Below are 16,093 nucleotides of genomic sequence, written 5' to 3' on the forward strand. Positions count from 1 at the left end.
CCTATGGTGTCATCCCCCAAGGTGTCCTCTGCTCCATCTTCAGCTGCTCCCCCCAGACTTTCTTTACCTCCTCCTTTGAAGCAATGCCCCAGGCCCTCTGCTGCGACCGAGACATCCCCTGCTGGTTCCAAGCCACTGTCAGCGGGTTCTTCCCCCTCCTCCCTGCCGGCATCACCTCAAAAATGGTCTAAAGAACTTGCTTCGACTGATAGCGTGTCTAAACAAGCAGTAGTTTCCTCTGCCTCTCCTCCTTCATCAGACTCTGTTGCTCATCAAACAAAGTCTTCTTGGCCTCGTTTATCTTCTGGGCCTCCCACAGCTTCACCCATCTCATCTCTTCAACACATGGTTCAAGGGTCCAAGCCATCTCTGATGCCTGGACCCCCAAAGTTAATATCTTCAGTTCCGTCAGTTGGTGCAAAATCCTCATCGGCTGGTGTTGCTCCACCTCTACTGTCAGCATCAGGATCTTCAACCTCAACACCTCCTGGCTCTCGTTTATCAGTACCCCCCATGTCTGTGTCAAAAACTCCTTCAGTAATCAGTAGACCTCCCACATCCCTACTTCAGACCTACACTTCTCCAGCTGCTCACTCTGGTCTTTCCACTGCTTCTGCAGCATCTTCACCACCAGGAGTGTTGAACTTATCCTCCCCAGCAGCCCACGAAATTCTTACAGTGCGACCTCTGTCTACCCTACCTCTTCTAACCACTCAAGCCTCCAGGACTGCACCTGTGTCCGCCCCTCCTGCCTTGGTGTCTGTGCCCTCAGCAAAGGGTCTTTCTTCTGGAGTGGTTCAAAGCCCCGACTCTGAGCAGCGTCCTCCTCATGCACTGAAGCATTCGTCTCTCAAGCCAGAGCACCACGCTCAAAGTGAGGATAGGAAATCGATGCCTTACAAAAAAAATGGAAGACCAGAGGAACTCCCCCCTCGACGTGATTTGGGCAACATAAGAGCATCACAGAAGGGGGAAGCTACTGAAACTGATACATCTGATATCCGCTCACCCAAATATCTCACTGATCTTCCTGGGAAACCCTCGCAGACCACAGTCGCTTCTGATCAAAGGCCCATAAAGAAACAGACAGCTTCTGAAAGTCAGCACATGCAAAGCAGTTTCTGTGACACAGAGGACTCCATGCTGGAGCAGACTCCACTCAGGAAGTCTTCTCATCTGCACAGCACAGGGATAAAACACTTGACCGATGAAAGTTTTGATGACTCTTCACAAACGGCTTCGAAATTTGAAGGCGATTCCACCTTTGACAGCCCCTCTAGAATTGATGTCAGCTCTGCCTTTGAAAAGACATCTGATGCGGATGAGGATAGCTCAGGTGTGGACGACTCCTTCCAGTTTGACAGCAGCTTCCATCTGAGAAAGGATACCTCTCAGTTTGACAGCTCTTTCCATGCCGAGGAGGAACCACTCACTGCGTTTGACACCACTAGAGATAGCAGCTGTTCTGCTGAAGACTCCAGAGATGACACGCTGGACTCCACCAGGGGAGGGGAAACGTCTGAGGCCGAAGAGACTCAGGATAGCTGCCAAATCACAGGAGGATCCATGCTGGAGTCTTCTCTGAACAACACCTCTCAGATGGAAGAGATCTCTGTCGACTCAAGTGACGTTTCCTACTCGTGCTCATTTGTGGCATCTCAGCCAGATCGCCAAGGTACATTTATAAAGTTCATGATCATGGAAATAAGAATCTCACCCTGAATAAAACCTTTTATTTTTACATTTCTTCCATTGTCAACAAATACAAATGTATTTATTAATTCAGAAGAATCTTGTTTTAGTTTTCTATGTCATTGTGTGTTTTCTTTTTTCAGTAAAAAAGAAAAGAAGAAAAATCTTCTTAATTATGCTAGCACATATTAAATCTTCTTGTTTTTTTATCTCAGGACCTGAAGCAGAAGGACATGATACACCAGACTCAGCTGGACGCTTTAGCATTAAGACCAGTGTTGATGAGACAATGACTCCCCTGAGTTTCAAGATGAGAGACGAGAACTTTATCGCCTTCAGTACCCCAGCAGAGAGCCCTGCTGTACACCCACTCCAACCAGTACCTGATCCAAATGTGTCCCTCGCTGGAGGACATGTGAAAACCCCAGGGAAACAACGGAAACCTCGAACTCCAAAGGCATTATGGATTAAAATCCCAGGTATTAGAGATGATGTTTTTTAACAAAATTGTAAACTTAAACGTTTAAATATTACATTTTATTGAAAACGTTTCTTTTCCTTATTATTTTAAGCGCCAGAGGGGGCCCAGCGGAAGCCTCGGGGTCGAACCCCGAAGGCAGAGAAGATGAAGACTGAAGAGGAAGGCAATAAACAGGAGCTAGCCAAGGGGAGGAAGAGGAAGAAGTCTCTCAAGGTGGATGTTCAGGAAACATCAGATGTTACTGGAGAGGCTGTTGATACCGTCACAGCCACTATTGAAGCTGTTCTAGCAAACGCTTCAGCTATTACTACAACGTTCGAGAAACCCAAGAAGGCAAAAAGGGCTAAGAAACGAGACCAAGAAGGAAATGTGGCAAAAATACGGAAAGATGCCGAAACGACTGCTGATGATGTTGAGGAAAATGATGATGACAGCTCCACTGCAGGTCATTACTTGTTTTGTAAATGGGGATCCACATTATGTAATGGCAATTGTAAAGAGATGATATACAATAATAAGGTCATTCTAAACCTGATTGTGTCCATTTTATTCAACAGGTGGATCTCGACAGAGAAGGGTTGCAACTGAAGAGCAAGTGCAGTTCCCAATGCAGCATGGGTAATGTTCCCTTTGTGGATTTGTCTTCATCCTGTTGATACAACACATTTTGGTCTCAGTGTGTACAGTGTTAAAATATTCTCAAATATTGTTCTGTTGTAATCATGAACCCTTTCAACTGTAGTTGGAAGAGAGAGATTCGAGTGAAGAAAATGGAGGACCGCATGAAAGGTGAAACCTGGTACTACACACCTTGTGGAAGGAGGATGAAGCAGTTCCCCGAAATACTCAAGGTGAAGCTTCAATTCAATATAAAACGTGATGATGTATTGATAATGTGAAAACACTGACATTTCTCTCATACCTGTTTCCTAATGGTTTCTTCCAGTACTTGAATAAACACACAGACGGCATCGTCACTCGAGAACATTTCAGCTTCAGCCCGCGCATGCCTGTTGGAGATTTTTATGAAGAAAGAGAAACTTCTGAGGTCTGTATATTTTTTCCCCCCTAAAAATACTCGTTTTTTTAAACACAAAAGTCAAATCATTCACACTTCGAAAAGACCGTGTATCATAAATTATAAAATGGGTAGAGGGGGACTCATCATGCTTTCTAATATGTTACAGGGTAAACAGTGGGTCGTCTTGGCGAATGAGGAAGTTCCCTCGATGATCATGGCCATCACTGGCCGCCGGGGTCGACCTCCAAACCCTGACAAGGAGACGCCTCGCAGGGTCCGGGTCATAAAGGGGGGGCTGGCCCGTCGCCCAGGTCGACCCCCCAAACCCAAGATGATCGACCTCCTCAGCAAAGTTGACGCCAAGCTTTTGAATCGACTTGAGGCCAAGGGTGAGTGAATGTAAACTGGAAGAAGCATTAGTGTACAGGGATATGTTTATAGCTGGTTAGTTAAATATTTATCATTTATTTATTAATACTTCTCACATTTACCTCTGTAATTTGTTTGTACTGTAGCTGACTGTTTGTGTTTGTGTTTTCTAGAAGCTCTCACGGAGGAGGAAAAGGAGAAAATTGCAAAAATCAAAAAGAAAATGATGAAAAAGGTATTTCATTTAGTATATGAAGTTGTTTGTTTAACCCTTAGATGCACGAGGGACTGGACCCTACACTCTCCCATAAGTGGGTCAAAAAGGACCCTTATTAGAATAATGTGTTTTTATGTCATTTTGGTTAAGAAAAATCACTTTTTGGTTCACACTAGAAATATTTTATATTTAATTTTTCACTATTTATAATTTTAGACATTTGTTTTACATTTTGAAAAAAAAAAGGTTTTGAACATATTGATGCAAAGATCTCTATTCTGAGACCCTCACAGTATTCCAGTCCCTTTTCAAAACTCATCTCCTCTTGTCTACTCATAGCCCACCCCCCATCAATCCATGCTGGTTGATCAAGTTTGATAGTCCTATACCCCCACCCTAACCTTCCCTTATATTGTAAAGCGATTTTGAGTCCTTGAAAAGCTCTATAAAAATATAATGTATTATTATTATACTGACGGGTATCAGATCTTGCTGTGTAAAATAATCTTCCTGAGAGGTGTCACTTGTGATGTCGTCTGTGTGGTCTACAGTGAATGTATTCCTGGGACCCACATTTTTGACCCACTTATGGAAGCTCGGGTAGTAATACAAAAACGACATTACTAATTTCTTAAAATGTAAATTAAACATTTGAATGGCATGATATCCAAAACATGTTTTTTGAGGAATAGCTGGAATATGAAATGATAAAAAATGTAATTACAAAAATACTTCAAGAAAACCACCTCACCGGGTCAAAAGACCCACTTATGCATCTAAGGGTTAACTATTATGTTGTTGACATTTTACCCTAAATTTGTTGTTGCTGTTTATTTTTATTAGGCACGATTGAGGAAGAGGGAGGATACGAAGATTAAGAAGATGAAAGCGGAAAAAAAGAAAGCCAAGGTACAGATAAAGATTCAACACAAAATGATCTATCAGCATTTTCCTCTGCACCATCTCTTCCTCACCTCAACCTGTTCTCTCTTTAATTTGTGGGTTCAGCTTGAGCAAGCAGACAAGGACTTGGAGCTGAAGGCTGACTCATCAGACCCCACAGCCCCTCTGCCAGCCCCAGGGTCTGCTGCAGCGCCCAAGAAGCCCGGCCGCAGGAGGTCAGCCAAAGTGGAGGCTCCTCCACGAGTGCAGCAGACCGACGAGGAGCGGATAGCGCAGGGTAAGAGAGTGCTGGGCGCTCGGAGTAAAGCCAAGGCTCTGGCTAAAGCCCAGGCAGAGGCTGAGGCGGCGGCTCAGAAGGCGCAGGCAGTGAAGAGGGCAGCAGAGAGGAGGGTGCAGGTCCAGAGACGTCTGGAGGAGAGGAAGAGGCAGCAGATAATCGCAGACGAACTGAAGAAGCCCACAGAAGACATGTGTCTCACTGACCACAAAGTGAGTTTTGTGTTTACCTTATTCTACTTTATTAGCAATGTGATTGAAAAGATTGTACTTATGAACTTTGTCTCCATCAGCCGCTGCCAGAGCTGTCCCGTATCCCGGGTTTGGTTCTTTCTGGAAAAGCTTTTGCACACTGCCTGGCTGTGGTTGAGTTCCTACATGGCTATGGGAAGTTGATCGGTCTCAATATACCCAAGGACATCCCCAGCCTTGCTACCCTGCAGGAGGGCCTCTTAGGCCTGGGCGACAGCCACGGAGAGTTCCAGGACCTAGTCATAAAGCTGATGGAGGCTGCGCTCCATGATCCAGGCCTGCCGTCATTTTATCAGGTGAGTGATGAGTATTTTCTCCTTTTTTATTTATTACATCACATGAAGAGTGGTGGACCTTTTTTTTAATCAACAGCTTATTTTTAATCCCAACTTTTAGTCGGTAAAGATCCTCGGGGAAAAGCTGGTTGATTTGAAGCTGAACCGCAGCACAGTCTCAGAAGTGCTTCGTGTCTTTTTGGAAGCTCATGGTTATGAGACAGAAGTGTGCGACACACTGAGGACCAAAACCTTTCACGCCCTGACCCCTGACACCAAGGCGGCCATCCTGGGGTTCCTGGTGGACGAGCTCAACAGCAGCAACATTGTGATAAGGTCAGAACAAACACTGCTGTAGGATTCACTGTAGATACAAATCTGTTAATGCCACATTTCTGTTGCTTCATTAATGTCTGCATTTTATATTTCAGTGACATTGACAACACATTAGAAAACATGGCAACATACAGGAAGAACAAGTGGATCATTGAGGGGAAGCTGCGGAAGTAAGTTCATGTTTTTTTACATTTTAAAACAGAAACAAATCCCAGATTACTCAGATATTTTCTGTAGTTGAAGGACATGTTGATCCTGATTGTTTTCTCCCTTGCAGACTGAAGGCAGCACTAGCTCGTCGGACAGGACGCTCGGAGGAAGAGCTGTGTTTTGAGGAGAGGAGGCGCAGTGCCAGAGTGGCCGAGGAAGAGACCCTCAGTCTGGAGGAGGGTGGCCCAGCCTCGGAGAGAAGCAACCGCCGCGCACGCAAAGAAGAGCCCAAAATCAGTGATGTAAGTATCTGCTGTTGTGATTGCTCAGTATAAGAGTTTAGTCTTTCCTATATTAAATGTTTATTTATTCTATTACAGAGTGAGAGCCCTACCACTGCCAGCATTCCAGAGCTTGAAAGGCAGATCGATAAGCTAGCCAAGGTAAGCCTGACGCAACAGAGACGCAGTTCTTTAAACATTCGTGCCGCTTTATATTAAATATTCCTCTGCTTTTGGATCTCCACAGCGGCAAGCATTTTTCCGTAAGAAGCTGCTGCAGTCATCTCATTCCATGCGGGCCGTACTGCTGGGCCAGGACCGTTACCAGCGTAGATACTTGGCGCTACCTCACCTCGGAGGAGTTCTGGTCGAGGGGCCAGAGGAGCTGTTGAGTGAGTCTCAGAATAAATCTAAAAGAGATCTTATGACTTGCATTTGAAAACTTCTTCTGAACTTATATTTCTATCATTTAGCTTCTGGAGATGTCCTTGTGGCCGAGGTTCCTGTCAACTTCCTCAAAAAGGAGCCCAAAGTTGAGGAGACCTCCATGCCTACATCTCCCCCTCCTACTCTTCCTTCTTCTCCTTCCTCCGCTGCCCACGCCCAGACCTCGTCTCTAGAGGAGGACGCGCTCCCTGGCACGGCATCCCTCATGAGCATGCCAAGAGGACGAGGACGCCCACGCAAAATCAAACCAGAAGTGGAGCTTCACCTCCGCACAGCGAAGATCCGCCGGCGGCGTCGAAGCAGCGCCAGGTCGGGGGGTGAAGAAGGACTGGGATCGCCAAACAGTGGCGCACATGACCTCACACAGGCGGCTTTCAAGAGCTGGCTCAACCTATCTCAGGACGGAGTGACCAACGGCGCATGCTCCGCATCAGGAGACGCTCCGGAGGGTCATCGACCGGAGGAGACGGTGAAGGAGATGGCGGAGAAACAGGGACAGTGGTTCAACCTGCTTCCCAAACAACCGTGCGACGAAAACTCTCTGACCGAGCCGCAGACCCCCAGATCACCGCCTAAACCCCTCCCTCAGATCCTGAGTGCCCTGCCACAACTCACTGCTCCACTCCTGAAGGTTTGCTTTCACATTCATAACTATAAATGCATTTAATTATGCTTTAAGAATGCATAGATGGATAGATAAATAGATGGTTAGATGTACTTTATTAAATCCAACTTGGGAAATTATTTTGTGACAGCGACAGCAGGTTATCAGGCATTGCACACGAGTAAAAAGTAATAAATAAACAGTAATTATATACATCGAAACAATAGAAAGATGTATATTATTACAGTATCTATAGATTATATAAAGTCATAAGTTAGAATACATTATAATAGACTAACAACAAATATATAAACTTCTGATACTATATACATAGGACAAGTATGCCTAGTAGTAGCGGTCCTATTTTTAAATATTTAAATACAATGAGGTAGAGGGATTTGTTTCTTTTTATGTGGTCTTTAAATAAATATATAAACTCTCTCGACTCCTCAGCCGGACCCTCTCCTGCCTGGCCTGACCCCCGCTGACCCCGTCACCCCGGCAACACCACAGGACGCTGCCCCCACACTACCTGCTTCCGATGTTCCTGCTGCAGCACCCCCCCTCTCTCAGCCTGTTTCAGCTCCCATCCCTCCTGCCAAGCCCGGTCCAACGACCCCCCCCAGGCCCGGTCGCAGGCGGAGGAGAGGGAGCAGAGGCAGCAGTCCTGCCCGCAGGGGGCCGAGGGGGGCTGCAGCCAAACGCCGCGGCCGTCCCTCCAACTCCGTGTTCCAGGAGATCGAGCAGCAGTACTTCACACAACTGGTGGCTAAGCCCATACCAGCATGTAAGTAGCATCTGAATATAAAGTCTTACCGATGTTATTTTTCCTTTTTTAAACTCTTTTTACGTGTAATTTATTTACATAACTTCTTTTATTTATATTTTTGGTACGAAATTTGCTGTAAATGCTCTTTCAGCCTCTCATAATAGAGTTTTCCTGCTTTTCTGTTTTATTTCATATTAAACTGATTATCTTGGGTTTTAGAATGACAAAACAAGACATTTAAAGACATTAGCTTGAACTTTGAGCAACTTGGTTGACATATTGCAATGTTTTCTAACATAATATACGTCAAATGATTAATTTATAATACATTTAACATTTCCTAAACAATAAAACTGTTCAGAGATGACATTTAGTGTACAAATATGTACAGGAAACAAATTAATTATAGTTGTGTGTCTGTCTTGTTTGTAATGTGTGTGTATATATATTTTTGTTTTTGTTTAGCTATGGTGCGTGGCTGGTGGTGGATTAAGGATCCAGAGGAACTGCAGAGCATCTTACAGGCTCTCCACCCAAGAGGCGTCAGGGAGAAGGTGCTCCACAAGCATTTGGCCAAACAAATGGAGCACTTAGCCGAGCTATGCACCAAACCAATCAACGGTGAGTGTGGGTTATAATTAATACATGACATCATCTAGGCTTTATCCTTTTCCCCTCCCCATGTTCCCCATGTGTCCCTGGGATCGCATTAAAACTGTTGTGTTCCTTTCGTCCAGACCCTATATTTGAGTCGAAGGTAGATGAGAAGAATGTTCTATTGGAGACTCTGCAGCAGCCCTGGCAAGTTCAGGAGAAAGCAATGGGCACCGACGTCAATGCCCTACAGTGGGTGGAGGACCTGGAGCAGCGGGTCCTTGCAGCTGACCTCCTACTGAAGGTGAGAACCACCTCTTTTTTTGTGTGTGCTGGGATCAGCTAGTGATGCAACAGCTACAGCTGAGACACTACTGGGACCGGCATATACAGGGTGTATCCCTGGGTCTTAAAAAGTATTAAAAGTTGATAAATCAATTTAGCGAAAATGAAGGCTATTAAAAAGTATTAAAGGGCATTTTCCAAGGTATTAGATTTTGTAGCTTGTTTTCAATAAGTATATAAATTGTCCAAAGAGGTTGTATTCTACAGTCTGCCTGAATGTAATCATTGCGTAGGTGTGTAGTGGGATTCTGTGTAGTTTATTTATGGCATCCCGTTAGACTTGACGTCATCTGAACAGGACATCGCACGCTCACTGCTTGATGGCGCGCGAAGGTCCGTTTACGCCGGTTGTTAAACAACATGGTTATGGGGAAATGCATGTTTGCGTCCAAATGGTTGGAAGATACGGAGGAAGGACAATCAATACTGTATATAGTCAATGTGAGGTAAAGTTTGTCGCCAATGTAACCGGTTAAAACTCCAAGTGGCGATGAGGTCTTAACATGTACGGAAAGGTTCTTGAAAAAGGTCTTAAAAGGTCTTACATTTGACTTCAGGATTCCTGCATATACCCTGATATAGCACACTTTTTAATTAATGGAAACTAGCAGGGAATGGTTGTAAAAGTTTATGGCACCTATGATAAATACAAAAAAGAGGCAGACATTTATAGGTACTGCTCTTGTCAGCATTTGCCTTGCAAGCTTCATGGCTGATTTTAAACACTAGATGGCGTGTTTAGCCATTTTCCACCCATGAAGTGACAATTTGTATAAACTGACATATGTGCTAAGGATAGACGGTCTCATTCACAACAGTACAACTGAGTGGCAGTAAAAGCTCATATCTGCTTTTGTTGTTCTTCCAGGCTCTACCTGAAGGTGCAGTGACCGAAGCTGAACCCAACACAGAGACAACATTTCTAGAATTTGAGGTAAATATTAAAATACTTGATAAAATAAATCCTACAAACTCTACATTAAACAGAAATTATGTTTATTTAACTTTGACTAATACTCTAACTCTCGCTGTTTTCTTTTTAAGCCGTACACAATCCCTGAGCCAGACTCCACACGTGATGATCTCCAGTACTTTGAACACGAAGCCGACCCACGTGATGACTGGATTATTCGAACTAAGAAGGAGTGGTCCGGCCTTCCTCGTTTCGGCACACATCCCTTGGACTTGGCCGTGCTGCGGTTGGCCAACCTGGAGCGAAACATTGAGCGGCGCTACCTGAAGGAGCCGCTGTGGAACATCGCCGAGGTGATGCGCCTCGCTCCTCTCACCCCGACCCCGGGAGAAGAGCATCCCATGGACGTCTTCAGGTGAGAAGAACAGGCTTATATTTACGGTTCAGGGGAGAAGTTTTGTTGGTTTTATATTTTTAACACATGTTCTGGTTTTTAATCAATGTAAATACTGCTATATTTTGTAATGTTGTCATAGTTTTCTTAAAATAGTTTTCTATCTTTATTTTACTTTTTAGTTTTACTTTTATGTATGCACCACAACACCAAGTCCAATTCCTCGTACGTGTCAACCTACCTGGTAATAAACCTGTTTCTGATTTTCTTCTGCTTCAGTTTGGAAAGTGAGATCACGTCGCGACTACGAACATGGCGACAGGCTCTGGATCGCTGCCGCAGCGCCCCCCAGGTCTGTCTGTGTATACTTCAGCTGGAGAAGGCCATTGCTTGGGAGAGATCTGTGACTAAAGTGGTAAGAAATATTTCCTCCCAAGATATTTAGTACTTGGACTTTCGGTGACTTGCTTTTTTAGGGAGCACACGGCACAAAATGACACAAGAAATAACCAAACTGACATTTGTTGTCATCCTAATAAGCAAATGCTTGTTATCCAGAATTGCCAGGTCTGCAGGAAGGGAGACAACGATGATTGCCTGTTGCTGTGTGACGGCTGTGATCGAGGCTGCCACATGTACTGCCTGAAGCCCAAAATCACCCAGGTGCCCGAGGGAGACTGGTTTTGTCCTCACTGCGTTGCCCAGGTGATACTTATACGAAAATAATAATATAACTTACAGCACAAATTAGGCTTTATGAAAAATCTAAAAGCATTTTGTAGCAATTGTGTCCTTCCAGGTAATTTGTTTTGTGCTGCATCGGGTTAGGGTAACTAACCAGAAATTAGTTTATTATATAAGGTTTTGACTTATGAGACATTTCCCTTGGTATCTTAGTGTTTGTCTGGTGCTACAGAGTCATGAAACTGAAATATAAGATCAAAATATATGAAAACAGGCCGGAACATTGTGAGATATATCAGTTTTTAAAACTAAAAGTGCTGCTCAATTCGTTGCCGGCTCAATCTGATCCATTATCCGCTCTGTCTCTCAGGAGGAGAGTGAGTCACCGCGCTCGTCCAAAAAGAGATTGAGGCTGAAGAAGAGGAGATATGAAGACGAAAGCTCTGAAGATGAGAGAACAACACGGCGTTCCAGGGACGGCATGGCGACACGATTCAAGGAGACCGTGACCCCCCCCTCCTCGTCTTCCCGCTCGTCCGGGGAAGGAAGCGCCGCTAAACGTCGCCGCATGACGACCCGAAACCAGCCCGACCTCACCTTCTGCGAGTGAGTGCTGTGAAGCTTCCTGCATGCACAATGATTTTTATTCATCTTACACATCCGGGTTTTAAAGTAATTTTTAAGTCTGCAGGATGACATTCGTTCTGACAGTTATATTGTGATGGATTTGTGTTAATTCTTTTTATTTCCTGCCAGGATCATTCTAATGGAGATGGAGGCTCACGCTGATGCCTGGCCTTTCCTTGAACCCGTCAACCCTCGTCTGGTGCCAGGATACCGCCGCATCGTCAAGACCCCCATGGACTTCTTCACCATGAGAGAGAAACTGTTACAGGGAATGTAAGTTTCACCGCTACGTTGTTTATAGAGAGGCGAAGTCCCGCCTTTGTGTGTTGCCATAAGTTATTCTCTCTCCGTTGGTGCGCGGGGCTAATGATAATGCTAATGCCACAAATACAATGGCGGCTTCACAAAACTTTTCAGAGTTTTACGGGGCGTGGTTTGCAATTCGCCCAGCCAATCAGAACTGGGGAACTTTTTCCCCCCAGGATAGTACCACCTCTCAGCAGGCACTAAAAATGGGGGTAAAAGTTCCCGGCACTAAGTACTCTTTTTGGTGTGAACGCAACATAAGGGGTACTAACGGAACTAAAGGGGAAAAGTACTCCGGTGTGAACGCGGCTTATGAAAAATACGCAACTAGAAAGACTATAAATCCCAGAATCCCGGTCCTGTATGCTGGCTCTTACGGAACCGACTAACTCCCCTGGTGTGTATGTACAGCTCTCAACATGCCCAGACTTGTAGTGATGTTAACCTCTTTTAATACTTTTCGCCTCATTCTGAAAGAAAGAAGTGAAATGTGCTAACGTGACGGCCTGTGTGGTGCGAGACGGGAGTTGTAGTTCATTGAGCGGTTTCACACCAAGAAAAGTGTTACTTTTTAATTTTTTTGCACAAAATAAACCCCACATTGCTAACGCTGAGCCTCTGAATTAGTAACGAGCGAAAAATGCTAACAGATAACTGCACCGAAATTCACTCACAAAACCTTATTATTTATCTTTGCTGCACATCTTAACCCATCGTTTCACATCGTGAGGGGACACAGAATCGATGGGTACCCTCATTATCACTCAATTATACGATTTCTCGGAGATAATAACAAGAACACACATCAAAACATATGGAGCTAGTTAGCTAAAAACGGCAAAATGGCTCACCTGTGTGGTAGTCTTCAATGGCATTAAAACGATAAAAAACGATGCTGAAGTTAATCCATAGGTTAAACCAATGTGTCTGTGTCACCTTGAAGGATTTCTGATAATCCATGAGCAATAAATCTGCTTTTCGGTTTTGAGATGTCAGACCTAGAGACAGCTTCACTCAGGAGCAAAACTGTGTGCACGAAGCCCCCATCTTTTCGTTTTACCGTGTGTGGGGAGATCCCCCTTCGATTCTATTGGCTCTAAAGGTCAGAAAGAGATGTCAAAATCAAAGGAGTATGTGTGGGGGGGGGTGTTTGTGTGTGTGTTTTATCTGATCCGGATGGTTACTAATTCCATTTCTGTATAGAGGTCATTTTTGACCGGGAACACCATGGTGTTACAAAGTTGACTAAATCATCCAAAACTCAATGAAGGTGGTGATCAGCAATTGTATATGTTCAAATGTCTACTGTGAAGGATATCATAAAGCCTTAATGCAATCGAAAAACTAAAAATTGATAAAAGTAGTAAATCAGATTTGACCCGAAGACAACAGGAGGGTTAAGGGAAATCAACTTATATTACCCAATAATAATATGCTGTATATATTGAATTGCTCTTTTTACTGCACTGTTAGTGTACAGTTATATTATTATGCTGCTGTGTTTTTTGTATTTGTGTAGCTATGGCACAACTATTTCCTTCGGGATAAATAAAGTCCTATCTTATCTTTAAATGGTCCTTTTTTAATAGTGTATTGTCTTTCCTCTGCCCTTTAATAATAATAGTAATATATGAATTTTATATAGCGCTTTTCTGGACCCAAAGACGCTTTACATTTGGGAGGGGGGGTATACAAACAAAACAAAAAAACAGAGACAAAGCCAAAAAGAAACAAAACACAACAGAGTCAGGAGGAAGTTGATTAAGAGGGGGGGGGGGGGGGTAGGCAAACAGCAAAAAAAAGCAAAAAGCTTTATAAGCTGTTTGCTTATGTTTTTTTAATGTATCACTTTGTCCATAAGGTTCATGCGATTTCGTGACTATTGATACGCTGATTTAAATGACATCTTTAAAACCGAGTTCCTCCACAAAGAATAATGCAAAAGAAACACTTTGAATCTTGTTTTTACCAGTGAAATCATTTTATTGGAAAAAAGTCAGTCGGCAAGAATAAAAACAAACGTGTGAACTAAAAGGTGTCAGCTCTACTGAAACATGCTCATCCTTCCTCCCCCTCCGTCTCTGCCTCAGGTACTGCAACTGTGAGGAGTTTGCGGCGGACGCTCATCTTGTCTTCAACAACTGTGAGTTGTTCAACGAGGACTCGTCGGAGGTGGGGACGGCTGGACATGCCACGAGGCTATTCTTTGAGAGCCGCTGGGCGGAGTTCTACTCAAATAAGGACAAATAGAAACCTATTCCCCCCCCCCCCCCCCCCCCCTGTGAAACTGTTGGTGCTGTCACCGTTCCAGGCACACTCTCTCCATTAAGACTGTCTGGGGGTTCTTCCAGCTATGTGTACTCATGTATAGGTATATATGTATAGATTTTGGCTATTTGTCTGTTATCGGTTTCTCTACCAGCCTAACATTTCCCAGGCCCACAGCTGAACTCTCTTAAACTTGTATCCATTCCCCCCCGCACTGAGTGAGAATATGTCTCTCGCTTGTCTTCATCTTCACTTCAGCACATCATCACCTGTTTGCGTTCTCCTGTCACGTCCTTTCACAAGCCCCATGTCGTAGCGAGGCCTTCGGTCAGGCCCAGCTTGTGCAGTGGTGACGGTCTCAGGCCCCAGGTGTTTTGGCCCTCAGGCTCTTCTCAGGGTCAGGGACTGCTCACACTATTGCAGCCGACCTTTGGCCCTCAGGCTCTTCTCAGGGTCAGGGACTGCTCACACTATTGCAGCCGACCTGCTAAGCACCGCTCGAAATGGATCAAAACTCTTCACTGAGCTCGGGCCATTTATTACCTGTTCAATGGAAATGTAATGTAACGTGGTTTTATGCCTAGAAGTTTTTGCTCAATATATTTTTATTATATATTCTATATATAAATATATATACAGATTACAATAGCTGGGATTATTTAATAGCAATAGCGTGTAGTGAATGTGTACAGATTACCTTATAGAGATGTCTAGGTGATTTCTGAAAAGGCCAGTTAAACTAAAAGGAATCTGTTAATGGACTGCCACAAGTAGACGTTGTATAACCTCCACTTAAAGTCTTGCACGCCCCACATTCACACGTTTCACAACACACACACTATATCATGCATACAATTTCACTCACATACCCACTTTCTGCTGCTGTGTGAAAGACACTGGTTTCTAAAACGGGGATTTTGATTAGTGTTGGTTAGTCATTCTATGCTTCTATTTCACTGTCCCTCTTGTTAAAAGTAATTTATCACAAGATGTGTTTGAAAGACTATACATCTAAATGATGACATTTTGTTCTTTTAGAGTATAAAACTGAACCAAGACAGGTTGGTGTTTGCAGCTTCAAACCCATATTTGAGCAGCTGATCCATGTTCAACATTTTCTTCTGTTTGTCTGTATTTAATCTGATCGGTTTGATCTGTGCGAGGATAAAACCCTCTAGATCTTAAAATGCAAATGACTGGGCACATTCCTTCTTGTTTAAAAAAAATCTTGCATTCATTTTTACAATTACAATGTTGTGCGGCATGGATGGTGTGCTATGAAGGCGACAGGGTGACTCCACAGTCTGGGTTTTATTTAAATTTGTTTCATACACTGAGTTTAAATCCATTGATAGGAAAATTGTACTTTTAACGTTCCTTATTACACTTAAAGGGACAGACGTTTTTTCAAGAAAAAAAGAAAAAAAAAGACTCAAACCAAACGTGGTGTCAAGTAAATTTTTAATAATGTACAGTTTTGGTGACTTTAAATTTGTTCCTTTATATTTTTAGGACCAATTCATCATTTTTAAGAGGAGGTATTACAAGACTCTGTTGTATTAAGGTGATGTAACACGTGTGCATCTGTAGAATGTACTGTGAGTTGAATAAAAACCACATCTAGTAGAGTATTTTTCTCTTATCTGAATCTTTTTCTCTGCATTCTCCATGCGTCTCTTTAATTTTACATTTCTTCCGTCAGTAAAACATGCAGGTTAGGAAGTATTGCAACTCTAAATTGCTCATTAGTGCATTCAGGCAATGAGCAATTTACAGTTGGTCTTTGGGTACCAAAACAGAAAATATGATATTTTGATTCACTTTATATACGTCGGTTCAATAATAAAGATGTGACGTAACAAATAAAGCTTTTTTACTCTATATTAAAG

General features: G+C 43.5%; 1 protein-coding gene across 1 annotated transcript in view; it reads left to right on the forward strand.

Annotated features, from left to right (window-relative positions):
• baz2a (bromodomain adjacent to zinc finger domain, 2A) overlaps positions 1 to 15,835 on the forward strand; it is an 18,069-nt gene extending 2,234 nt beyond the window's left edge. The window contains 27 exon segments of the mRNA XM_034210992.1: positions 1 to 1,675; positions 1,908 to 2,171; positions 2,265 to 2,618; positions 2,731 to 2,791; positions 2,916 to 3,024; positions 3,120 to 3,221; positions 3,361 to 3,583; positions 3,737 to 3,798; positions 4,624 to 4,689; positions 4,789 to 5,172; positions 5,253 to 5,507; positions 5,608 to 5,822; positions 5,918 to 5,992; positions 6,100 to 6,274; positions 6,353 to 6,415; positions 6,501 to 6,645; positions 6,727 to 7,331; positions 7,758 to 8,091; positions 8,539 to 8,694; positions 8,811 to 8,971; positions 9,881 to 9,946; positions 10,057 to 10,340; positions 10,599 to 10,734; positions 10,878 to 11,024; positions 11,374 to 11,609; positions 11,760 to 11,903; positions 14,027 to 15,835. The exon segment at positions 1 to 1,675 is cut by the window's left edge and continues 19 nt beyond it. Coding sequence (XP_034066883.1) covers positions 1 to 1,675; positions 1,908 to 2,171; positions 2,265 to 2,618; positions 2,731 to 2,791; positions 2,916 to 3,024; positions 3,120 to 3,221; positions 3,361 to 3,583; positions 3,737 to 3,798; positions 4,624 to 4,689; positions 4,789 to 5,172; positions 5,253 to 5,507; positions 5,608 to 5,822; positions 5,918 to 5,992; positions 6,100 to 6,274; positions 6,353 to 6,415; positions 6,501 to 6,645; positions 6,727 to 7,331; positions 7,758 to 8,091; positions 8,539 to 8,694; positions 8,811 to 8,971; positions 9,881 to 9,946; positions 10,057 to 10,340; positions 10,599 to 10,734; positions 10,878 to 11,024; positions 11,374 to 11,609; positions 11,760 to 11,903; positions 14,027 to 14,186 — 6,657 coding nt within the window. The 3' untranslated portion in view covers positions 14,187 to 15,835.
• Positions 15,836 to 16,093: the final 258 nt, after the last annotated feature.

This window comes from Gymnodraco acuticeps, unplaced genomic scaffold (genome assembly GCF_902827175.1).
Source record: "Gymnodraco acuticeps unplaced genomic scaffold, fGymAcu1.1, whole genome shotgun sequence".
Lineage (NCBI taxonomy): Eukaryota > Metazoa > Chordata > Actinopteri > Perciformes > Bathydraconidae > Gymnodraco > Gymnodraco acuticeps.